Source organism: Muscardinus avellanarius, assembly GCF_963383645.1.
Source record: "Muscardinus avellanarius genome assembly, chromosome: 4".
In the NCBI taxonomy this organism is placed as follows: Eukaryota; Metazoa; Chordata; class Mammalia; order Rodentia; family Gliridae; genus Muscardinus; species Muscardinus avellanarius.
In genome coordinates, this window is record NC_137789.1 from 121,658,882 (window position 1) to 121,686,179 (window position 27,298).

General features: G+C 36.3%; 1 protein-coding gene across 2 annotated transcripts in view; it reads left to right on the forward strand.

Moving 5' to 3' along the window:
* Window positions 1–27,298, forward strand: part of PTEN (phosphatase and tensin homolog) — a gene marked incomplete at its 5' end in the record, with an annotated part of 83,059 nt that overhangs the window by 38,471 nt on the left and 17,290 nt on the right. Inside the window, 3 exons of one of the 2 annotated variants that reach the window (XM_080694492.1) lie at window positions 7,291–7,335; window positions 15,539–15,582; window positions 17,906–18,144. In XM_080694492.1, the coding sequence (XP_080550618.1) occupies window positions 7,291–7,335; window positions 15,539–15,582; window positions 17,906–18,144 (328 nt within the window). The remainder of the gene's footprint in view (window positions 1–7,290; window positions 7,336–15,538; window positions 15,583–17,905; window positions 18,145–27,298) is intronic. The other variant, XM_080694493.1, reaches the window with a different exon arrangement.

The following is a 27,298-nucleotide window of genomic DNA, read 5'->3' on the forward strand; positions in this document are numbered from 1 at the left end:
TATTTTCTCATTTTACTGCATTAGTAGATGATGTTCTAGTGAATTTTTAAAAAATCTTTACTACCCAGTGGTCACTAGCCACATTTGGCTGTTTATGTTTTAAAAGTCAATTTAAGTAATTTATTCACTTGGAAGAGCTCTATTTCAAGTGCTCACTAGCTATATGTGGTTGCATATATATTGGACAGCACAGTTACTTTTTTTTTTTTTTCCAGTATTGGGGATGGAACCCAGGGGCATTCTACCTCTGAGCTACACCCCCATCTCTATTTTTTATTCTTTATTTTGAAACTAGGTCTCACTGAGTAGCTGAGGCTGTCCGCCAACCACAGTCCTCCTGTCTCAGCCTCCCAGGTACTGGGATTACAAGTGTGTGCCCCCACACCTGGCTGTACAGATTATTTTCATTGCTATAGAAGGTTCTATTGGATAGTGGTTTTCTAGACAGTTTGTGCTATTTTGCTTCTTATTCTTAAAAGTTATAATCCTGAAGATGATGCACTTCTATTGCTGACCTCTAGTATTAAAATAAATTTCAGAATTTTTTTAAAGGTATGCTGCATTTCATATACTGATATAGATCAGACACACGTGTGTGTGTGTGTGTGTGTGTGTGTGTGTGTGTGTGTGTGTGTGTGGCTGTGGATTCAACCCAGGGACATTCTGTCTCCAAGCTATAGCCCCAGCCCTATTTTATTTTTTAATTGGAAACAGAGTCTCTAAGTTGCTGAAAGCTTTGCTAAGTTGCTGAGTCTGACTTCAAACCTACTATCCTCTTTATACCTATTAACCTCATGAGTACTGGGATTACAGGAGTACACCACCATATCTGGCTTTGTGTTACCTTTTAAAAACCAACTTTGATGAGTGATAGATTATATGCAATAAAAATGTACCCATTTTAAATGTTTTGTTCAGTGAGTTTTGGCCTGACTATACTCACTCATCTATATAAATACACCACAATCAAGATTTAGAGCATTTCATGTGTGTGTGTGGAGGGGTGCTGGGAATTGAACCCAGAGGCATTCTACTTCTGAGCTATACCCCCAGCCATATTTTTTATTGTAACATTTTCTGTTATTCCTTGTTCTTATTTGCTGTCAGTGCCGCCTATTTTTTTTTCAGTGCGCAGAATCTCATTAGTTTTTTTTAAAATATTTATTTATTTATTTATTTATTTATTTATTTATTTATTATTTTTGGTGGTACTGGGGTTCCTGGAAACCCTTCTACCTCTGGGCTATATTCCCAGGCCTATTTTTCTATTTGTATTTGGAAACAGGGTCTCTTAAGCCATCATGGCTAGCTTCGAACCTTCGCGATCCTATCTCTGCCTTCCAAGCACAGGGATTACAAGTGTGCCCCACCACGCCCGGCTTATTATTTTATTTTTATGTGGAACATATTGAAAATGGCATACATTCAGACTGTGCTTGGTGCCCCCTCCCAACAATGACTGTCCAGGTTGACCATGCTGTATTCATAGTTTTACACATATTTGGATGTAACTCCTCCATTAATCAACCTTAGCCTTCTTCCTTTCCTACCCTTCCATTCTAGCTTTGCTGAGGTTTCCCCTCCATTATCTGGAGTCCCTCTGATATCCCCGGTGCTCCCTAGTTTGGGCATATTAGAAAAAACATATCCCCTTCTCTTTCTGTGCTTGGCTGATCTCACTTTACATAATGCTCTCCAGGTTTTGCCTCTTCTTGTGAATGACATGATTTTGCTCTTCTTTATAGCTGAGTAGAATTCCATTTCTACTCAGAAATGTATTTCCCATAATTTTGCAGTCCATTCATCTGTTGATGGAGACCTAGGTTGGTTCCATATTTTGGCTATTACGAATTGGGCTGCTATGAACATGGGTATGCATATGTTGCTGTTGTTCTCTGATTTCAACCCCTTTGGAAAGATGCCCAGGAGTGGTATAGCCGGATCATATGGTGGATCTATTCCCATTTTTCTAAGGAATCTCCACACAGATCTCCATAGTGGCTGAATTACTTTGCACTCCCACCAACAGTGTAAAAGAGTTCCTCTTTCCCCACATCCTCGCCAGCAATTGTTGCTGTTTGACTTCTTTATGCTTGCCACTCTTTATGCCTGCCACTCTGATTGGGGTTAGATGGAATCTCAGAGTAGTTTTTGATGTTGAACATCTTTTCATGTATCTATTGGTCATTTGTATCTCTTCTTTTGTAAGTGTCTATTCAGTTCAGTTGCCCATTTCTTGATTGGGTTGTTTGTTTTGCTAGTGTAGTCTTTTGAGCTCTTTGTATATTCTGATATTAGTCCTTTATCACTGTACCTGTTTTCTATCACTGTATATAAAGTTTGTCTAAATGAGAATTTCATATAAATACAATCATACAAGCATATGATATTTTGTGATTGTATTCCTATGTCTTCTTTTTGTAGCTAGCTTCTTTCTCTAAGCATAATAGTTTAAAATTTTATCCTTGTTGATTGTAACAGTATAGTTTTCTGTCCATATCTGTGCATTGTTTCTAGGACTTCCTCACCAATGCCAAAATTCTCAGATGATCAGTCACTTATATAAAATGATGTAGTATTCGCATATAATTCATAAATTCTTCCACATACTTTAAATCATCACTAGATTACTTATGATGCCTAACACATTATAAATTCTATGTAAATAGTTGTGAATTATTTTTCCATCTGCAGTTGGTCGTTTTTATTGTTGAATAATATTCCATTATATGGATATGATATAATTTACCCATTCACCATTATCCATTCAAATGTGATCATATTTGGATTGTTTTCATTTTGGGTTTATTGAATGCTGAGCATTCATATAGAAGATGTTCATGAACATATAGTTTTATTTTTGTTGCTTAAATACCAATAAGTAGTATTGTTAGATCAATGGCATAGAATATAGATTCCAGAACACTCAAATTCTTTGTGTGTATGTGTGGGGGGGGTGCTGAGGATTAAACTCAGGGGCATTCTGCCTTCAAATTATATATCTAGCCATTTATTTATTTATTTATTTATTTATTTATTTATTTATTTATTTATTTATTATTTTGAAACAGGGTCTTGCTAGGTTGCTGAGAGCCTTGTTGTGTTGCTGAGGCTGCCCTCAAACTTGCAATCTTCCAGTCTCAGCCTCCCAAGTACTAGGATAATAGGCATGCACTACCATGCCCAGCTCTTTTTTTTTTTTTTTTGACAAAAGTAATTCAGTTATTCACTAGGAAAAGGATAATCTTTAGCATAGGTGCGTGAACAGTGTAGAAAATGGAATAAATTTTGACATACCTCTCATCATACACAAAATTTAACTTGAAATGGATTATAGGTCAAATATGTTAAAATAAAGTCTAAAACTATAAAAATTTTAGATACAGTCATTGAATAAAATCTTTATGAGCTTTGATTTAAAGGTTTCTTAGACATAAGAAACTTAGGCATAAAGAAATCTTCCATTTGTTTTTCTTAGACTTATGAAATTACTTATATAAGAAAAAATTGACAAATTGGACTTCTGTTCTTTGAAAGGCACATGGAGAAGATAGCCAAATTACATATATCTAACAAAAGACTTAAACCTACAATATATAAAGATACACTTGAAACTTTATTGTGAGAGGATAACCTCATTAAAAAAAAAAGATTTGAGCAAACTTTTACAAGAGAGATCCATAAGTAATGAATAAGAATGTGAAAAATGTTTAAAGTTAGTCATCAGGGAAATGAAAGTTGAAGCACAGTGCTGCTCTTTCGTATTTACTGTCATGGCTGGAACGCAAAGGGCTGGTGTTGGCAGGGTGTAGAGCTGCTGGACACTGATGCTTGCTAGTGAAAGTAGTGATTCAACTTCTTTGGAGCAGTTTTGATAGTTTCTTATATTATTTTTAATAGCCTTCTGAATCAGTGAGTGTTTATAGGTCACGTCCCCTATGGTTTATTTCTTTACCCTTCAGTTATATATCTCTTTAGAGAGGGATTTTCTTAAGTACTGGTAATCACTATTTTTCAGTGTATGTTACAAAGCTGTTTTTTCATTTTGTTTTCCCTCTTAACTTCAGGTAATGTAGGAGAAAGCTATACCAAACAGGTGAGAGACACAAGTACATTTTCACTAAGATAGTTAATTCCCTCATATTGGATATCTGACTGATAAATGATCAGGAGATAGCAGTTAAGGACTCAAATATTTGGAGCTTGCCTATGTTAATGGAATTAAAGCAGGGGTGATTTATGTGTTCAAAACAGAGTTCTGTGTATTTGTAAATAGCAGTAGCAAGCCTGGCAAGGTGGCACATGCTTGTGATCCCTGTGTTTGGGAGGCCTAGACAGGAGGATCACTTAGGTTCGAAACCAACCTCAGCTACTTAGTGAGGCTCTCAGCAACTTAGTGAGACCCTGTTTCCAAATAAAGTATAAAAATAGTTCTGGGAGTATAGCCTGGGGGTAGAAAAGCCTCTGGGTTCTACCCCCAGTACTACCAAAAACAAACACAAAAAAGGCAGTAGCATCGGTAGCTATACCCATGTTCTAAGAACAAGTGTTGATTAGACATGAATATAGCAGGGAAAATATATATGGTTACCAAGTTGTGAGCTACAGAAAAATGTAGCAAATGTTTAGTTAGCAAATATTTAGCAAATAGCAGTTTTTTCAGATACTAATTTTTCTGTTTCATATATATTAGGATTATTGGGAGTTGTCTATTGTCCTTAGGCTGTTTTCTGAATGGCATGTTTTAAAAGCTGGTTTTCTCCACAGGGCTTCTCCAGCTACTAGAAGCCTTCATATTTGCAGTTGTTAGTTCTTGGAGTTTGGATACCACTGTCTGCAGTAGTGCATGTCACATAGCAAGTGCGTCATAGATATTTGTTAAATGAAGTTTAGAAAATACAATCTGCTGCGCCTTTGTTCTGCAGTTTCCAAACTTCTGTTGAGACCATCCAATCGATTTTTCTCTAGATATTTAACCCTAGAATTTCTGTCTTTTATGTTTTTATATCTTTGTTGAAGAATTTCATCCTTTCATTATTGTAATCATTTTCCTTTGCATCTTGTGCATATTTATAATAGCTGCCATAACATCCTTGTTTGCTAATTTTAACATCTGGCTTATCTTGGCATCTGAGTCTGTTGGCTGCTCTCCCACCCCCTTAATTATGGGTCATATTTTTTTGCTTTTCTTGTCTAGTAAATTTTAATTGAATCTTACATGTTGAAGGGAGTTGGATTATTATTTTCTTTTAAGGATCCTGAGTTAAATTTTGGTAGGCATTTAAATTAATGGTTGATCTGATATTGTTAGGCTTGGTTTCCTTTGTTAAGGCAAGTCTGTTTCATATTTATCTTTCTTTTATGCCTTGGTCCCTACTCCTAAGGCCCGTTCTGTGGTCTCAGCTGAATGTTTGGGATACTCAGTGAGGTCTTTCCTCTTTCCTGGGCCAGAATTCCAGCTTCTTCTAGTATTGTACTATCCCTGGTGCTTCTTTTTATGCTTTCAGAGCCTACACAAATATCTATGCAGACATTATTCTTTCTCCTCTTTTGCATTACTTCTTCTGGTACTCTGCTTCACATAGCAACCCAATTCTCTAATCTCTACTTTTCACCTCAGTGAAACCTTAGTTTTACTTCCTTTTGCTCTAATAGAGAATAGCCTCCAGGTCAGAAGCAAGGCATGTATGAGGCTAAAATCCATCTACAACAATTGTAATATGATATAAACCATTTAACTTTCATTAGTGACAGAGTTTAAAAGTACTGCTTATACTACTGTGTAACAAGTTCATGGACTCTGTCCACTCCATCAGGCATATTCTCAGGCTTTTCATTCTTCCAGTAGCTATATTGTCATTTTGGTTATACTGATAGTGCAATTGTATGTGATTGTAACTAGATAAATGCAGCTCACAGTTAAGTATTATAGTATATTATGACTTTTTTCCTGTACACTTTGCTTTTCCTGGAATTATAATTGTTTATTTTTCACTTTGTATAACTGTATTGCAGTTGAACACATTTGGGATTCTATCAGTTTTATCTTCTTGGGAGCATTCTGATCTGCTCTCATTTAGATTCATTTCTGTCTACACTTGCTGTGTGGAAGTGTACTTGCAGTGCCACTTTACCCTCATTCTGAGACTTCCTTGCCCTCTCCTGCCAGGTGGATTCTTCTGTTACTAAAGCCTGTCATCTGCTGGAGCACATATTTAAGTAACTTTCTGTGAGAGAGTATCTGGGAAACAAAATTACTTGGGATTTTGTTTTTTTTTTTTTTCTTAATTCCTGTTATATGCTTACACTTGATTTGTATAGAATTCTAGGCTAGGACTATTTTTCCTTAAAATCAGAGGTATTGCCCAGTTTTGTTTTAGCAGCTAGTGTCACTATTAAAAGGGGCAGTGTCATTTTGACTTAAAAGAGTTTGAAAACTCATTTAAAAATATCTTCTATTTATTTGTCCTTTCTATTATTCTGATAATTCTTAAGCATTATATTCTTGCAACCCTTTCATTACCTACCTCATAGGGTTGAGGATTAAACAAAAGTACATACATACAATACTTCAAATAGCATTTGGAATGTAGAAAGTGCTTGTGGTACCTATAATTGTTGTTATTTAGTTTCATAATTAATTGTCTTGAGAAAAGTAGCTTTGGTTTATTTATTTATGTTTTTTACTTATTAGTTGTATGACATTGGGAGAATCCCATACATAAACTTTCAGACCTGTTTTCTTGCTCTGTAAAATGTGACTAAGTGTATGCAGATGTTTATAAGGGGCAAATGAGAACATGTATGTAAACATGCCTAAAAACTTTGTACAGAGTTGATTGTTACTATTTCTGTCTTTCAAATATCAAAAGTTTTTAGTTTGAAAAAAATGATGGCTGAATTTTAAGAGTGCTTGATTGCTTGTGAATTTCTTGCAAATCTTGTATGAGCTAGATGAACTTGAGTTAAATGCTAATGCTGCCTTTTTAAGAAATTATTTCTTAATAATCAATCTCACTGTGTTAGCCTGAAGACAGAAGATGATGAAAATACTCATTTTATTAAAAACTCTGGCTTTACTTGAGATTGTATAAGTCTGAGTAATTATTTAAGAATGACATGATTAGTAGTTTAAATCCATGGAGAGACAGTTTATGTGGGTTGCGTATTTTCACTTAATGATATTTGAGATTAGGAAAAATATAATTTGTCTATTGGTTCTCAGTAGTATTAATGTAACTTAAATGTTAGCTCATTTTTGTTAATGGTGGCTTTTTGTTTTGATTTAAGGTTTTTGGATTCAAAGCATAAAAACCATTACAAGATATACAATCTGTAAGTATGTTTTCTTATTCTTGCAACTACCTTCTAAAATAACTAATAAGTGAAAGTTATTTCCTACTCAGAGTGAGGTAGGGTTAAAGATGTCTTTTAACACTATTGTATTTCTAAAACAATTAGTTCAAGAAGTCTGATTGAGAACACAGTTAGATTATTTAGCAAGTATATAGTGATGAGGTAAAACAATGTTGGCGCAGATTCCTGTTACTTGATCTGCTTTAAATGACTTGGCATCTAGCCCATCTCTGAATCCATAACCATGTGGTAAGCTGAAGTATAATCCACAGCAGAGTCTCTGTTCAAGCATCAAGATATCTTCCTTCCATGGAGTCATTTTGCAGAGTGGATACAATTTTGCTTATTCTGTGTATATTGTTCAGTTGATTTAAAAAGCTAATAGAGTATTATCTAACTGTATATAACATAAATAGGATATTTTAAATTATTGAATTGGATGGTCTTTTTTCTCTGGGACTGGATTTTAAGGGATGTCTACTTAATATAGCTAGTTGACCTTATCTTTAACTTTCTGTTTTTTCTTTTGACTTTGGGAGTAGAGATGTCTTATGCAATAGAAAAATATGTAAAGTTATACATATTAATTCACAGTGACTTTTTTTCTGTAGGGTTTTTTATTGTGGGTTTTTTTTTTTTTTTACCAAATGTAAGAACAAGATTCTCTTCTTCCTCCATTGGGCATTTAAATCTTTACCAAAAAGGATGAGAGCTTCTCTGTGCCTTGTTAGCTTGTGGAATATTACTTTTAAAAAAATCTTTTATTTAGTGACATTTCTATTCTGACAAAACCTCAGAAGTAGGGATTGTGGAGTAGATGCTAATATTGTTACTCCTATTGAGTTCTCACTGGCCTCTTCAGACTCATAAAGGCACAAACATTTATTTACTGAAGTGTTTACCACATGTTAGACGCAAAACATCACAGGGAGGTACAGAGATAAATGATGTAATTTCAGTCCCAGGTAGCATATAAGCTAACAGGAAATTAGACCCAGTATTACAGAAAAGAGATAACTCTTGTTTAGAAGAGGGTAGTAAAGAAATAGTAATCAAGTCCCATAGAGAAGGTTTCAAAAGGGAGGGCATGTTTGAGATCAGTAAACAAGATCAGTAGGGCTGACTCTTTGGTGGGGAAGGGGAAGTGGCATTGCAGATGGAAGGAATGACAAATGAGATTGTTGGCATAATAGTGTTTGGGATATAGCTGTGGGGGGGGGGCTGGGTAGGTGCAGTGGTACAAAGTGCTGACCCAGTTTCCAAATGATCTGTAGGGGGTCTTCCTCTTCATTACCTCTTCTTCAGCAAGCCTTGTTGCAGATGCCATGGCCTGTCTAAGGAGAAAAATAAAAATCACAAATCTTTGTGATTACTGAACAACTTGGTTTAGAAGTTGAGTGGAATCCATTAAATGAAAGGTGGAATCCATTTAGACTCTCAGAATTGGGGATTTAGAGTCCCAAAAGGGAAGTTGAAAGTCACTAAAGACAGACTCTGCCTTTGTCAAAATTTTATTCCAGTTTAACATCATCCAAAGAAAGAGAAGGAAATTTTTTCCATTCCTGTATATAGTGACTTTCTGCTTTCTAGAATTTATGGCTAGGCTTATACATTATGGTTAACATTGGCATTGGGGAACATCTTAGGAATATACTGCCTGCCTTTGTATTTCCAAATACTGGACTCCCAAGTTAATGAACACACTTTATTAATTGAGAGTAGTTTTTAGTGCACATGAACTCCTTCTCCTTACATGGAATTATAGACTTTCAGAACTGGAAAGAACCTGAAAGAGATCATTTAGTACAACCTTCTCATTTTACAGATGGGGCATCTGAGACCTAGAGAAGTTAAGTGAGTTGCACAAGGTCACACACAGGTACATATGGTAGCACACCATCCACCGTTGGTCCCAGCCACTTCAAGTTTCTAGTACTAGCATGTTTTGTTTTCTTTTCTTTTTTTTTTTAAATTTTTTAAATTTATTTTTATTGGTGCACTGTATTCATACATCATAGTGGGATACAAACTTTTGTAGACATACATGCACACATCACCCAGTCAGCCCCCACCCGATCCCCACCCCATTCTCTCCCTATCCCTCCTTCCCATGCTTGGCTTAGTGGTAGACATCTAGTAATATAGCAATTTATCCAAAATTAAAAATGATAATCTCACATAACAGTTTCATTTGTCTGATACCAAGCTTTTGATGACTTAAAGATAACATTTCAATATTTCTTTTGGCTTTCTTTCTTACCAGAGAATATTTTTTTCTATTTTTTAGGTGAAATTATCATATATTTATATATTTATTTTTCAGAAAAAAATCTATCCTAATATGGAATATGGATTCTAGATACCCAAAACGATCTTGAAAAAGAACAAAGCTAGAAGATGTATATTTTCTGATTTCAAACCATATAAAGCTACAATAATTGAAACAGTATAGTACTGTTCTAAAGGCAGATATATAAACCATTGGAGTTAAATACAAGCCTAGCCGGGCGTGGTGGCGCACGCTTGTAATCCCCGCGCTTGGGAGGCGGAGACAGGAGGATCGCGCTGGTTCGAAGCCAGCCTCGCTGGCTTAAGAGACTCTGTTTCCACATAAAAATGTTAAAAAATAGGTCTGGGAGTGTAGCCCGTGGGAGTGTAGCCCGGAGGTAGAAGGGCTTCCAGGAACCCCAGTACCACCAAAAAAAAAAAAAAAAAAAAAAACAAGCCTAGAACTAAATTCTTCCCTGTATTGTCAAGTTATTTTTGACAAGGTTTCCACGAACATTTGATGGTGGAAGTAATAATCTTTTAACTAAATATTGTTGAAAATAATAATTACATGGAAAATAATAAAATTGGACCCTTACCTAATCCCATATACAAGTATTAACTCAAAATAGATAAAAGACCTAAATATAAATCTTAAGACTATAAACTTTTAGAAGAAAATCTGGGTCATGAAACCTCACAACATTGAAATTGGCAGTGATTTCTTGGATATGATTTCAATGGCACAGGCAACAGAAGAGTATACAAACTCCCTAAAAAATAAAAAAATATTGTATATCCAAAGACAATGTAAACCGGGTTAAAAGTTACTAATAGAATGGGATAAAATATCTCCAAATGCTATATTTGAAGGTATATTAATATTCCAACTAGACATCCTAAAAATTAACAACAATAAAGGCAAACAATACAATTTAGAGATAGGTAAAAGACTAACATAAGTAATGAATCTCCACAGATAACCAATCTTAGTTGTCTCTTGGATGGAGAATCTTGTTTCTCTGGTTCTGGTGTGTGTTACCTATTTCTTCTTTGTAGTTAATCTCTTTGAGTATTTTCTCTAGCGCTGGTTTTGAAGACATAAATTCCTTCAGTTTCTGTTTGTCATGGAAGCTTCTTATTTTTCCATCTAATTTGATAGAAAGTTTTGCTGGGTAGAAAATTTTGGGCTGGAAGTTGTTTTCTTTCAGTTTGGAATATGTTACTCCAAGCCCTTCTGGCTCTCATGACTTGGTTTGGGAAGTCTGGAGTGATTCTAATTGGTTTGCCTCTGAATGTCACCTGGCCCTTTGTTTTTGTTGCCTTTAAGATTCTCTGCTTGGCTTCCACATTGGTCATTTTGACAATTATGTGGCGTGGAGATCCTCTTCTCCGATCCTGTCTAAAGGGAGTTCTATAAGTTTCCTGGATCTGTGTATCAACCTCTTGCTCTATATTTGGAAAATTTTCTGCTATTACTTCCTTGAAGAGATTGTTGTTCCCTTTGGTTTCACTTTCTTTTCCCTCCTCTATTCCAATTATTCTTAGGTTAGCTCTCTTAAAATGGGCCCATATTTCTTCAATATCAGATTCCTGCTGTCGGATATTTTTTTCTAGATTAGAAACTATGCATTCATTTTTGGATTGCTCATCTTCTAACAGCGAGATTCTGTTCTCCATGTGGTCTAATCGGTTGTTTGTGCTTTGAATTGAGGCCTTTACTTCATTAATTGCATCCTTTATCTCTTTTTGGCTCTCTCTGAGTTCTTTTCGAAGCACCTCTATTATTTCTACAGTTATTTTCCTGATTTGATCTTCTAGAAATCTCTGATTTTCTGTTTTATCGGGTTCTGATGTTGTGGGGTTGTGGGCATTCATTGCTCCAGTATTATTCCTCTTTCCCATGATTTCGGAAGTTTGTGCCTTCTCTGGGTTCTTCCCTTGGGTCACTATGACTTCACTTAAGGTGTTCTGGATCTCGAGTCTATAGTATCTCAGACCCCACTACTCCTTTACTGGGTTGTATCACAGAGTCTCCGACCCAGGGAGTCGATAGAGGCTGCTTTAGACTGTGGGGGGTGCCAGGTTGCACGTTCTCCTATGGTGTGATATCTCTGCCACCGCCACTCCCCCACTGGGTCAAGTCCCAGGGAGTACAGTACTGGGATTTTTCCTCTGTAGCCCGCAATTTGACTCACTATTCTTGAGTTCGCAGATGTAGCTGTACTGGCCTCGGTGAATTCGCTGCTGCTGCCGCCGCCAGTGGCAATATGGCACCGCTGTCACGCCCTCGGCCGTGAGGCTGGCTATTTCTTCTTGGTTTTGAGTTCCACTCTGAGTCCTTGCAGCGTGTGCTGAGCTCAGCCACTGGGAGCTTTAGATGCTCCCTGCGCTGAAAAATCCCGCCCGGCTGTTCCGCAGCGGCTCACCTCGGCTTGCTGCAGCCGTCCAGTGAATTTGCCGCTGCCGCCGGCAGTATGGCGCTGCTGCCGCGTCCTCGGGCATGAGGCTGGTGTATCTCCTCTGTGGCTCTGAGCTCTGTTTTCAGTCCGCTTTCTCTCTGGAGCCTGGTGATTTTTTTGTTTCTCTGGTGATGGTGTTTTCTGACTATTTTGTGGTAATGGAGATTGGTTGTTAGCGGGCTTTTAAGCCCCGCTTTTCTGGGTCGCCATCTTCCCGGAAGTGCATGTTTTGTTTTCTGATGTTGCTTTCCAGTCATCTTTACCTTCTGTCTGTTCTGCTTGTTACATATCTGGTTCTGGGTAAGTGAGTCTAGCATCAGCAGATGTTTCTCTTCTTTCGTAGTAATTACATATGATACACACCTCTTTGTCTGCAAACATATAAACTTGTATATCTTGAAATATTTTCACTAGATATACCCATATTTAATAGTATTTAATATTATGCTAAACTTTATTATAGCAATTATGATAGACATAAAGAAGAGTTCTTAAATGTGGATTTTCTAATAATTAGCTATATCTTTTTATATCTCTAGTTTCTTCAGGCATTCAATAAATTATTTAAGAAAGGGCAAAATTAACCTCATAACATTATCCTAGTTCATTTATACTAATAACCTATTGAGTTAATCATTTCTTTTGAACAAGTGTTTTTTTTTTTTTTTTCTTCCTCTGTATAATCTACACTCTGGTAGGATTAAGGAAGAAGGGAAAACAGGCCATAAAGGCATATATTAGTTCTTTGAAAAACTTTAGTGTTTACTCATTTTTAAAAGATGTATATGGCTCACTGAATGTTTTGTTTGACATACTTCTTCCTTTTATGGCAAACCTTTAGCTGTTGTTAATTTTTGTTTTCTTTTATAAGATAGAAATAGGTTCATTGTAGATAGTAAAGAAGAGACCTACCTACCTCTTTATAATTCTGTGGCCAGCCTCACTTTGGAAACTTTTCCTACTCATCTTATCCCTTTACTTTCTGTCTGCTGACTTCATAAAGCTGCTTTCAGTGCTTCTCTGTTTCTCTTGTCTCATATAAGCCAGTATGAGGTAATAAAAAGTAGTGATTTTAGTTTTATAAAACTTTAGTGACTAAATCCTAATTGCTATTTGTGTATCTTTGATTTTAGCATATGGAGTGACTTATCACCACAAAAAATTGTAAAAGCAGCTGGGCATAGTGGCGCATGCATGCCTGTAAACCCAGTACTTGGGAGGCTAAGGCAGGAGGATTGTAGGTTGGAGGACAACCTCAACAATGAAGCAAGGCTCTCAGCAGCCTAGCAATATCCTGTTACAAAACAAAAATGTAAAAAGGGCCAGAGGTGTAGCTTAGAGGTAGAATGCCCCTGGGTTCAATCCCAGTACTGCACACAAAAAAAGTAAAAGAAGCCGGGCGTGGTGGCGCACGCTTGTAATCCCCGTGCTTGGGAGGCTGAGACAGGAGGATCGCACAGGTTCAAAGCCAGCCTCAGCTACTTAGTGAGGCTCTCAGCAACTTAGTGAGACCCTGTTTCCAAATAAAATATTTTTTAAAAAAAGGTCTGGGAGTATAGCCTCTGGGTTCCACCCCCTAGTACCACCAAAAAAAAAAAAAAAAGGTAAAAGAACTGTGTGGGTGTGGGTGTATAGGGGGGCATTTATCAGAGAAGATCTTACTTAGGAGGCTTCATCATTATCTTATCCTCCATTTACTTGAACATTTCATCACTACCAGTTCCAGCATGCACCCACCAGTCTTTCTATGCTTACCTCTAAAGATATTCATAAGTTTTTGGCTAGCTTTGAACATCTGAATAAAATTGTTACTGCTTTTATACTTAAAACTTTTTTAGATCTCTTTTACTTAAAACTTTTTTATTATAAGTAGAAGTACGGAGCTGCGGTATAATGAAGTTGGACTTTTGCAATTAAGGATACTGAGTGTGAGTTCTGACTCCATCTGCATATTATGCTCTAGGCAGCTTTAAATGCTCTTCTAGCAGGGCGTGATGGCGCAGGAGACAGGAGGATCGGAGAAAGGAGGATCGCGCTGGTTCGGAGCCAGCCTCGCTGGCTTAAGAGACCGTTTCCAAATTAAAAAAATATAAAATAGGTCTGGGAGTGTAGCCCGGCAGTAGAAGGGCTTCCAGGAACCCCAGTACCACCACCCCCCCAAAATGCTCTTCTAAATCTTAGCTTTCTTAAGTATAAAATAAGGGTAATATTAACTTATCACATAGTTGTGAGGATGAAATAAACATGGAAACTCTTTTAAGGCATGCACATCTCATAGCAGTTAGTAGTCATTATTTCCTCTTTCCTTCTCCATGTTCACCTTAGAGAACTGTTTTTTTGTTTTGTTTTGTTTTGTTTTTAAGGTACTGGGGATGGAACGCAGGAGCTTTTCTACCTCTGAGCTACATCCCCATCTCTATTTTATTTTTTATTTTGAAACAGACTTTCATTAAGTTGTAGAGGGCTGGCCACAAACCTGCAACCTTCCTGTCTTAGCTTGCCAAGTACTGGGCTTACAAGCCTAAGCCACCATGCCTGGTTTGGAGCTATATAGATATATATATATTTTTGTGTGTGTGTGGTACTGGGGTTCCTGGAAGCCCTTCTACCTCCGGGCTACACTCCCAGACCTATTTTATACTTTTTTATTTTTGGAAACAGGGTCTCTTAAGCCAGCACAGCTGGCTTCGAACCTGTGCAATCCTCCTGTCGCCACCACGCCCGGCGTTATATAGGATCTTTTTCTGAACCTGATAATTATGAGTAAGCCAGTGTAATACCAAACACATCAAATATTTGTATGGTCTATTCTCTTCATCACTTTATTCTCCTGTATTGATTTTACTTACTTTTTCATTACTTTCAGACACTAGTTAAATTATAATCTGAGAAATAATTAAAAATATGGCTTTGGCTTATCTAATGGGAGAAAGATCTAGTTTAAAAAATTAGTAAGCATTGTGCATAATAGATTAACATCACTCGGGTTTTCTTTAGTGCTTATGCTTTTACTATTAACATATGTTTTAAAATGATAGTTTGAGAATCTTGTATGTTTTTTTGTGAGATGAAGATAATATTAAAACTACTCACTTATTTACAGGTACTTGTGAAATTAAAAAATACATTCAGGTAACATGCAAAATTTCCATAGAGGATATTTGAAGGCACAGATGCAGATGAATTTGCAGGGTTGTCTGTTAATGTTAGTGTCATCACACAAGTGTTGTAAGCAAATGTATAGGCTCTGAGTATCCTCCATTTCTTTAGTTGTAAAATGATAATAATAGTACCTACTTCACAGAATTCTTGGGATTAAGTGAAATCATGAATATAAAAACACTTAGAACAATTCCTGGCACATTATAAAGGTTCAGGAAATGATTGTGAATATTGTCCTCTCTCAAGTGCAAAAGGTAACTTTATGCCACATTTAAACTTTTTTTTTTTAGATGTGCTGAAAGACATTATGACACCGCCAAATTTAATTGCAGAGGTATGTATAAAAGTAGTATCCTGTACAACTTAAAACCAATAATCTTTATTTTACTGTCACTGCAATAATGAATCATCTTGATTATTAAATTAGGCAAATATTTATCTTAAGGATGGTCTTAGACAATGTGAAAATTTAACTTTGCTGTGGGCTTTAGGAAGTAGCACACAAAGTTCTCAATGTTGTTAGGAAGACTAATGTATAGAATGGAATAAAAATTAAGAAAAATATTAAACTAGTAGTATGGTAAGAGGTAAGCCAGTGATTACAGGAAGAAAGCAGAACTACTTTTATTTTATTTTATTTTATTTTTATTTTTATTTTGTGGTACTGGGGTTCCTGGAAACCCTTCTACCTCCCGGCTACACTCCCAGATACATACATACATACATACGTGTGTGTGTGTGTGTGTGTGTGTGTGTGTGTGTGTGTGTGTGTGTGTGTGTGTGTTATTTGGAAACAGGGTCTCTTAAGCCAGCAAGGCTGGCTCCGAACCTGCACAATTCTCCTGTCTCCACCTCCCAAGCGCAGGGATTACAAGTGTGCGCCACCATGCCCGGCTGCAGAACTACTTTTTGAAGACCATTTTAAAAGCTGAGAAAGATGAAAATTGAGACAGGAGCTGATACTAAGAGAGCAGAGGAACGGCTTCAGAGCAGGTCTACTGCAGTCGTTGGTGCGCTGTCTCAGAGTTCACCAGATTTTCCACTTGTATTTGTAGAACCCCTTAAATTATGAGAGACCAGGAGAATTGAGAAGCATGATAAATGTTGCCATGAAAGTCAAAAAAAGAAAGTTTGTACCATGAGCTACAGATGGAAGTATTTGTCATTGATCCTCCTGAAAATCTAAGATGGACTTTTCCGTGTAGTTTTATTAAGAATGTTTCTCTTTTTAGTAGAGTGAGGATGCTGTTTGTAGTATGCATGTCATAGGTTGGAGTTTATCTGTCTTTAAATAAACATTTAACAGATTTCCTGAATGTTTTTGTGTGCCACTGGGGAAGTGAAGATAAAATAATAGTACAGTTGGGCAGGTGACTAAGAGCTAGCACATCAGCTCTTACATAACACTAGTCATTGTCCACCAAAAGAGGTCTTCTATACACCAAAGGATTTAAAGGAATGCATCTTGTACCAGATTATGATGACTTGGTTGAAGATACAGGGTACTTCTCCCTTAAGTGACAGAATAATTAGTACACTGACTGGTATCAGTCAGGGTGCGTGTGTGTGTGTGTGTGTGTGTGTGTATTTATTTATTTATTTTGGTGGTACTGGGGGTGGAACCCCAGGGCTTTTCTACTTCTGGGCTATACTCCCAGACCTATTTTATACTTTATTTGGAAAAGGGTCTCACTAAGTAGCTGAGGCTGGCTTTGAACCTGTGCGATCCTCCTGTCTCAGCTTCCCAAGCGTGGGGATTACAAGCATGCACCACCATACCCGGTGATCAGTTCAGGATTTTTAAATATCTCAATAGGGTGAAACCAATCAAATACTAATAAGATAAAATCTACTAGTGATTTATCTAAAGAACTGTTTCTAGACAAGTTAAAAAAAAAACCTCTCAACTCTGACTATAGGGAATAGAGAATTCTTGGATTCTTAGTAATTCATGTAAAAAGACCTGAAACTTCATTTGATAAATTTTACTACAATTAAATACTTTTTGTAAGTTTTTTTTTTCAGTTTCTTTTGTTAATGTCTTTCAAGTCATACATATATATATATATATATATATATATATATATATACACACACACACACACACATACATACAAACAACACTAATATTTGTAAGGCTACTTTCAATTCACACACTTAGCATTATTTTATCAAATGTAAAATTCAGTTCTTTTCATAGCTGATGATTCTATTAGTAATTAATCTATATTTTCTTTGAAATAATATTTTGTGATGATGCAGTATTATAAATATTGTTACTCCTTTATTAGAAAATGCCTTGAGACCATGTGATATTTTACTCTGGATGAGACCATGTGATATTTTACTCTGGATTCAGCTTGACCTCTGATTTGTTATGACCTGTGCTTCCTAGGAAGCATGTAGGAATTCCTCCTGATGAAGTTTGGAATGTAATATTTGGCCACCCTATCTAGTGGGTGCATTTATGAGTTATACTAATAGACTGTTTTCTATTTGAAAATTAGAAAGTTAACAAGCAATGTTACTTTTCTCTAGAGTTCACTTTTCTTTTAAACACCTGTTAAGTTTGTGTAACATTTCTAAAGTTAGCCTACTTTTAAATTAAAAATTCAAGAGCATTTTTTTCTTGCTCTGAGGTAATCTTTTTATCACAGTTGCACAGTATCCTTTTGAAGACCATAATCCACCACAGCTAGAACTTATCAAACCCTTTTGTGAAGATCTTGACCAATGGCTAAGTGAAGATGACAATCACGTTGCAGCAATCCACTGTAAAGCTGGAAAGGGACGGACTGGTGTAATGATTTGTGCATACTTATTACATCGGGGCAAATTTTTAAAGGCACAAGAAGCCCTAGATTTCTATGGAGAAGTAAGGACCAGAGACAAAAAGGTAAGTCATATTTGATATTTTTCTTTTTCTCTTCTTAGATCCAAGAATTTATTGTAAAATAGATTTCTGGTTTTGTTTTTTCCCCCTAGCTTTCTTGAGGCATATTTGACAGAAATTGTGTGTATTTTAAATAAATGTGTGATGTTTTGATGATATGCACCTTGTGAAGTGATGACCAGCTCAAGCTAGTTAATGTATCATGTCTTCACGAAGTTCCTTTCTCCCCACTGTGGGGGCACATTTGCGATCTATAGTGTTACCAACTGTAAACACCATGCTTTCCAGTAGATCTCCAGCCGTTATTTATCTTGTCTAATTAAAACTGAGCTTTTCAGGTAACATGTTCCCATTCTTTCCTTCCCAGTCCCTTGTAAACAAGTTTCTAAAAGACAGTTACTGGTGCCTATTCATTCATTCATTTATTTATTTATTTATTTATTTATTTATTTATTTATTTATTTATTTATTTTGGTGGTACTGGGGTTCCTGGAAACCCTTCTACCTCTGGGCTACACTCCCAGACCTATTTTATATATATTTTTGGAAACAGGGTCTCTTACGCCAGCGCGGCTGGCCTCGAACCTGCACGATCCTCCTGTCTCTGCCTCCCAAGCGCAGGGATTACAAGCGTGCGCCACCACGCCCGGCTTTTTAAAAAATTTTTAATTTGAATTTCTACCTCAACTTCTGTATGAACAAACAACAGATTCCTTTAATTTTTCTGACCACTGCTGTCATCTTCTCATCATGCTAAAATCTCACCTATGAATTGTACTCCATATTTGGTCTCATAAAAATCCTTATGAAACATTTCCAAAAAAAGCATAGTAATCTGAAGTAAGCCTTGCTATTTCTGAAGCTTGCTTGAGAATAAAAGGTTTTGAAATAATTATGTGAATGTAAAATAGAGCCATAGATTAAAGATTTTTCAATAATTTAGAAAATTAGTAACTTGAAAATCAATGACAAATTTAACTTGGTAGTGCATTTGAATGCAAAAACCAAACTCTTGAGAACATATACAAGGATTTTTAACAGATTTATTTCTTTGGATGGCAAGTATGAGGGAAACATGATACATTTCTCTCTCCAAGAAGGAGAAAACCAGTATACTCCAGAAAGATGGAAAATTCATTTAGAGAACTATAGGGAGGGAGACATTACATTATGTGAAGATTTATTCTAGTTTTAGTGATTTTTTTTTATAATCGGGCCAGTTCTCCTCCAAGTTAAGCCAGTTTCTTAATTCAACTTCAGAACAGAAATGGATGTCATATTCATCATTTTAAGCTATGTAGTCACATTAATTCCAGGTTGCTGTACTTCTTCCTCATCCTTGTTTTTCTCTTTGTGACTTTTTGAGTTATATATAGGAATGCCAGAATATTTATTGGTGATAGTTTACAAAACTGAATCTTAGAAATCAGCTAAAAAAGAAAATATAAAGTAACATAGGTTGCATGCTGAGCCAGTACACTAGATTTAATAACTAGAGGCTTTTGCTGGGCGTGGTGGCGCACGCTTGCAATCCCAGCACTTTGGGAGGCTGAGACAGGAGGATCGCACAGGTTCAAAGCCAGCCTCAGCTACTTAGTGAGGTTCTAAGCAACTTAGTGAGACCCTGTTACCAAATAAAGTATAAAATAGGTCTGGGAGTATAGCCCGGAGGTAGAAAAGCCCTGGGTTCTACCCCTAGTACCACCAAAATAAATAAATAAATAAATAAATAAATAAATAAATAAATAAATAAGGGCTCTTAAACTGTGCTTTAAAAAATCTGATAAAAGCCATAAGTTTTATGTTTGGTAGGGAAATACTACATAAACATAAAAATTTGCTTATCATTTTTAATTCAACAGAAACTTTAAAAATATAGAGAATGTAAAATGAACCTTAAAATAATAGTAGAACTATGCTATTATCTTTGTAACTTTTATATGTCATCTTTGGTATCTAGTCAGTTTTGACTTTGTTTTGGGAGAAAACAGGTATAGAAAACCCTAGCTCACAAATGAAAGACCAAATGGAATGTATAGATTCTTTTGCTTATTAGAAAGTAGGCTGTGTCAAGAAATGTGTTCCTAACCAGGCGTGGTGGCGCTCACTTGTAATCCCAGCATTTGGGAGGCTGAGACCGGAGGATCGCGGTTTGTGGACAGCCTCAGCTATAGTGAGACCCTCTGCAACTTAGTGAGACCCTGTTTCAAAATAAAGAATTTTAAAAAATAGGGAAGAGGGTGTAGCTTGGAGGTTGGATGCCCCTTGGATTCCATCCCCAGACCTGCCCCCCCCAAAAAAAAGGGGGGAAAGAAATGTGTTCCTTAAGACTCTTCAGATAAATTCGTGTTATATCATTTTCTTTGCTTTCAAATGAATGAGATCATTTTTGGCAAGATCTATATCATTAATGCTATGTTAGGAAGGGAAAGATTATGATCCCAGATTTTAGATTAAAGTTAAAGAGTAAAACACTTTTAAAGAGTTTGTATTTTATTTAGCAAGCAGCAGTATCTGGTTGTAGAATTTATCTTCCAAACTTGTCTGTAGCAAAGAAGTTCATGGTTGCTCCATTTCTTGACAAAAATCTCTTGAGAAACTCTTGATTGAAAGTCCTGGCGTTTATGAATTTGGCAACTTGGACAGAAGTGATTTTTCTCATGACAGATCTTACACAGGCTGTGATTCAAAGCTTGGCACTCGAGAAGCAGTAGAATGTTTCTCACAGTAGTAGATAACTTCTGGGGTTACTGTGAATCTTGCCACACCGGTGCATATGGAGGAGTGAAGCAGTGATTGACCGTGGCTTGTCTTTTCAGGTACAGCAGAACCAGATGCACTGCTAGACCTTGAGGTGTGCTGTCGGTTTAAGGAACGTAGAAATTTCTTCAAGACAAGTTATTTTTTACTCTCTTTTTGACAAACAAACATTACCATTTTGAAAATGTTAATATTCCCTGAAGTTCCCCAAAATATCTTCAAAACAGGCATTTATTCATTGGTTGTGTCGCTAGGCATGCATCTGATGAAAACTAGTAGCTGGCGACACCAAGAAATGATATGCTGAAGGGAAGTGGTACTTCCAGGCCTTTCATGCCCTGCTCCATAGTTTTAGAGAAAATCACCATTTTTTTTTTTTTAATGGATGAAATTATCTGGCAGAAAGTACTTAAAATAGTCTTACTCCTGCACAAGCAGAAAATGTTTGGCTTTTTCTAAGCTACAGACTTGCCTTCCTCATGTTCTACTGTGTGGCTCTTGTTTGTTGGCATTAGTCATTAGCCTGTTGGGGTAATTTACTCAAGGATTTGGGATTGGAGTAAACAGGGTTTGGTAACAGTCTAGTCTTTCCTATCCTGTGTTCTCACCTGCGCTGTCTCTCCCTATTCCCTTTCTCTTACACATACCCACACACACATGCACACATACCCCATCTGATAAAGGTACTTCTGAATAATTGGCTATATGCTGCTGTTGGTGAGAACTTGCCATGTAAGTAGCACTTGGGGTATTGCATCTTCCATTTCAGGGATAAGAATAAAACCTAAGGGCACTTAAACTTCCTTATATTTTATTTTCTGTTTCCTGTTCAAATTAGATCCACGAAAAGTCTTCATAATAAAAAGTGAGGATGTGTTTTAATTTGTCAGAACATATTTAGCCATCACAATCTGTTAACATTGTCAATTCTGTTCTCTGTAGAGGTAAGGACAGAAGGTTTGAAATGGCAGGAAGCCTGCTGAGATATTGTGAAGTGGGGCCCCAGTGAAAAGATAGGTAAACTGTGAATGCCAGAGTATGATAAGCAGTAATACCTACTGCCGCCAGTGGAACTGCCTGAGTCTCTGCGTGTCCTCTAATCCTGTACAGGTTGGCTTCTCCCCCAGGTGAACCGGTGATGGCTAATAGTAAATGGAAAATGGAGATCTGTATGACCTATTAAGAATGTACTAGGTAAAATGCTCACATTTAGCTGTTACATGATATTAAAACTTAGTTAAGTAATTTAGCTGAGTTTAGTACTTTTAGCACCTTAGAATCAAATCACCATGATCTACTGTACTTAGATCATTTAATTAATATTACCTAGACCATATTTTAGATGAATCATTAATAGGACCAAACTGAGTCTTTTAATGCACATCTGCCTTTTATCACTATACTTTATTTATTTACTTTTTTGGCACTAGGGATGGAACCCAGAGGCATTCATTCTACCTCCAAGTTACACCCTAACCCAATTTTATTTCTTAATTGGAAACAGGGTCTCGTTAGGTTGCTGAAAGCCTCGCTAAATTGCCAGGTCTGGCTTTGAACCTACAATCCTCCTGTCTCCGCCTCTCAAGTGCCAGGATTACAAGTGTGTACCACCACACTGAGCTTATCCCTTAATTTAAAAAGACAAAAACAAGTCCCAGCAGGTTAAGTATGATCAGTATTACCAAAACAGTTAACAAGCATTCAGAGTAAAATTTGATCTCTTGCCACATTGTTAAATATCTTTTTATATTATCAAATTCACAAACTGGAACTGCAAAAGGATTTTGAGATTGAGACTGTTCAGGATAGTTAATCTTTCTTTTTTTATACTGGGATTGAACCCAGGGGCATTCTGCCTCCAAGCTCCACCCCCCAGCCCTTTTTTTTTTTTAATTTCAAAACAGGTCCTCGGTAAGTAGCAGAGGCTGGCCACGAACCTGAACCCACGATCCTCTTGTCTCAACCTACCAAGTACTGGATTACAAGGATGCACCACCACACCCAGCTCAGAATAATTAATCTTTGGATAGGCTTAATTGAAAGGTTAGATAATGCAGATAATAAAGTAGCTCTATTTTGAAAGGTCCTCACTTTATATCCTTTACAAATGCTGGAGCATTTAATGACTCCTGGTTTAAGAATGAGGACAGATTGAGGCTATTGGTCTTAGAAGTATGATGTAGATTTCCTTAAAATCTTTGCAGTTTGTCTTAAAACTTTCACAGATATCATATATTTGGATAGATAACTAGTGAAATAATTTATTTTTAACCTTTTATGAATAACTGATTTCATCATATGAACACTTAGCTAAGCATGATAAAGACATTACACAGCTATAAAATTCTCCTTGATAAGTATCTCATAATAAATCTAGTTAATTATTCAAAGAAGCTTTAAAACATCTGTTAATAAGTTTATCTACTTCTCATCAATATTTCATTATTGGGGAGCCTGTGGATTTCCATTTTTGTAACTAAATTTTACAGGAAATGGATACATTTTATCTAATTTGTAGTTTGTGTAGGATTAATTTTATTAAAACTGCCTTAAATGTTTTTTTTAACTTATATCCTTTAATTGTGTAGAAACATTAAGAAGCTGAAGAAAATTATATTATTGTGACTTTGGGGGGGGGGGTCTGGGAATGGAACCCAGGGGCATTTGACCTCCGAGCTACACCCCCTGTCCTATTTTTTATCCTTTATCTTGAAGCCGGGTCTCACTAAGTTGCAGAGGGCCTCACTAAGTAGCTGAGGCTGTCCACGAACTGCGAATCTTCTGTCTCAGACTCCCAAATGTTGGGATTACAAGCATGCACCACCACACCTGGCTTATTGTGACATTTATATAAGAGCAAAAGTCAAACAATTGATGCCTCTTTTAAAGGAAATGTCCTGAGCATGACATAACTGCTCCAGGGAGGGAAGGCCCCTTCCATCTTGTATTCAATACATTATAAGTATGCAGCTATATTATACTTCCCAGGCGTCATGCATCTGTATATTTGCTATTTTGATTTATGAAAGTGGCAAATTATCCAAAGCAGTCATCAGCAGGGTTCTTTTTCCTGGTAAGAAAGTCAGCTGTAGGGCAGCAGTGAGGTTTGATGCCTTCTGCCCCATACAGTCTGCATCTGAAAGGTAATTCACATACTTCCTGTGAACTGTGAAAAAGAATTTAGACATAGTAAAGATGCTGGGAAGCATGTGTTTTGGAGGGATTCCTGAATCTTTGAAGAGGCTAACTTCGAGTATATGACAAACCTACTTAAAATCTCTGTTTTCTTTTTGCCTTGTCTCCCTTCCCAACTTAACAGAATAGTGGCAGGTAAAGTGAGCATTCCTGTTTACTTTCTTTGATTAAACTTCAAGGAGAAAATTTTGAGCCGCTTTCAATTTTCTTTTTCTTCGTTTTCAAATCAATTATTAGAGAAAAAGTTGAACTCTGCACATGAGTTAATCAAGCTTGTCTTTAATGAGAATTTAAATCTTCTAGTATTAATGTTCATTTTGAAGGATCTCAAGAAAAGGAAATTTTTCAGGTTTTGGGGGGAATTAATTTTATGACCTAATCTCATAATCAGATTATTATTTAAAACACATAAGCTATACTTACTATCATTAGTTTAAAAAAACTTCTAGTGTAACATTCTTATTTTCCTAACACATTAATTTTCCTGTTTTGAAATGTGTTTTTGTGATACATGCTATTTAAACTTGCTATCCAATCCATAAGTTCATTAAACTATAGAATTTTTATACCTTAAAGGACATGCAATTATTTAATTCAAACCCATTCTGTTACAAATTATAAAAATAGAGCTATAAAGACCAATTTATCCTGTCATAATCCATCAAATAATTCAAAACCATGTCTCCTAATCTCAAGCCCAATGTTCTTTTTACTATACTAGATTCTGCTATGCAATTCTTTTTTCTTTATTATTTTGGTCCCCAAAGTAGGAACTGAAATTTAAAAAAGGAAAAAATAGCTAGATGTGGTAATTGTGTAACCCCGGTACTTGGGAGGTTGAGACAGGAGGATTGCAGATTCCAGGTAACTCAGTAACTTTGTGAGAACCTGTTTCAAAATAAATAGAATAGGGGTCAGGGGTATAACTAAGAGGTAGAACACTCCTAGGTTCGGTCCCCAGCACCACTCAAAAAAACAAACAAAAAAAAAAACCAAAAAACTAGTTGATTTATAATATATGAGGACTTTTTCAGTTTCAAATCAGAGAAATCCAACTCAAAGTAAGCTTGACCAAAAGGAGACTTTTATTGACTTATATAACCTAAAAGACCTGGCCTGGCTGCAGATACTCAATAGGTATCAAGAATTTCTCTCCCTCCCCTCCTCTCTTCTCTCTTCCTTTGTATACTTATGTTCAGACAAGTAATGGCAAGCTATTGTTCCTAGTAGCTTCTGGTTTGCATTCTGTTTTATCAACTGAAACAAGAAGAGAAGGATGATATAATAAAAAAAAAAACAAACTTCTAGGTTGGGTTCTGATTTCCCTGGGCTGCGTGTATCCCCATTTCTGAACCTAACATTCTGACCAAGAAATGGAATTTTCTGCTTGGGTCATGTATCTGAAGCTAAAGAATAAAGATCTATTATTCTCATACTACAGGAAGAATAATAGTTTCTCAAAGAAAAATCAAGGAGTGATATTGGGCAGAGGAAAAAATATTGCTTACCCGTTCCACATTCTCAAGGATTCTATGGATCATGTAGCTGTATTTAATATGTAACTCATTAGCTTCATAGAACTGAAGCATGATAATATTTTAAACTTTGGAGATTTGTCATAGATGGGAAAAATAAGAGCTCTAAGAGGTTATTACTTTATTCAAACCACCTAGGTAGTATGCCAGGGCACAAGTAAAATTTTAGACTCATTTATGTTTAGGTTCAGATTCTGATTTTCAGTTAGGTAATTTTTTGTACAATGAGACTATTTTCTTATCCTTAAAATAGTGGTGATAATATCTATCTTGTAAAGTTGAAGTAGTGTTAGGAATGTGTATAGAATTTTGGCAGGTAGCTACAGTAACAATTAGTGTGTGTTGTTATAATAGTCATTTTTAAGAGTCATATTTCTTCCTTGGTTGAGTTACTTAAAATAATCTTATTGCAGTCCTTCTGAAACAGGTTTCAAAGTATCAAGCAAACTCTGTTATGTTAAAACATTAGAAGTGACAATGAAAAGTTTGCTAAAAGAGAAAATTACTCTTAACTAAGCAATCTTTATTGTTACTTTATCTTAGAGAAGGTGATCTGAGAGTACTAGTGTACAGAATATGGACAAACATCTTTGTTGTGGCATTAAGGTGATATTCTGATACTTTTTTTCTTGATTTTTTTTTTACTGGTGCATTGTATTCATACATCATATTGGGGTAAAAAACTTGTGTGTAGAGACATGCACACATCACTGATTTAACCCCTACCCAGTTCTCACCCCATTCCCTCCCCTTCCCTCCCTCCCTTGCTCAGCTTAGTGGTTGACTTCGATATGCTTAAGTACATTGTGTGTTTTAGAGGTTTTCCACTTCCCCCCTCCTTTCTCCTCCTTTAGGTTGTCTTGTTTGCTCCTCCATAGGATTTTCTTTTTCATCTAGAGTTCCTCCTATTACCCAATTCTCCCTAACTCTCACATATTAAGGAAAGCATCTGATTTCTTATTTTTTGTGACTGACTAATCTCAGCATAATGTCCTCCAGTTCCATCCATTTCCCTGAAAATGATGTAATTGAGTTTTTTTTGATGGCTGAGTAAAATTCCATTGTGTACATATTCCACAGTTTTGTAATCCATTCATCTGTTGATGGACATCTTGGCTGGTTCCATAGTTTGGCTATGGTGAATTGTGCAGCTATGAACATAGATACACATGCATTAGTTTGGTAGACCCAACAGTGGTATTGCTGGATCAAATGGTAGATTTGTTCCCATTCTTCTGAGGATTCTCCATACTGTTTTCCAAAGTGGTTGCACTAATTTGCAATCCCACCAACAAAGTCTTAAGAGTTCCCATTTCTCCACATCCTCGCCAGCATCTGTTGTTGTGTTTTGAATGATTGCCATTCTAGTTGGAGTTAGGCGAAAACTCAGGGTAGTTTTGATTTGCATTTCTCTGATTGCCAGTGATGTTGAGCATTTTTTCATGCATTTGTTGGCCATTTGAATTTCTTCTTGCAATCCCACCAACAATGTCTTAAGAGTTCCCACTTCTCCACATCCTCGCCAGCATCTATTGTTTGTATTTTGGGTATTCTGATATTTTTATAGGTCTAAAAGCTCTGTGTAACTTAGGCTTATAAGTCTTTTTAAAGAGATTAATCACATGTAAGAGATTTACATAAAGAAATTGAGGCTTAAAAATATATGG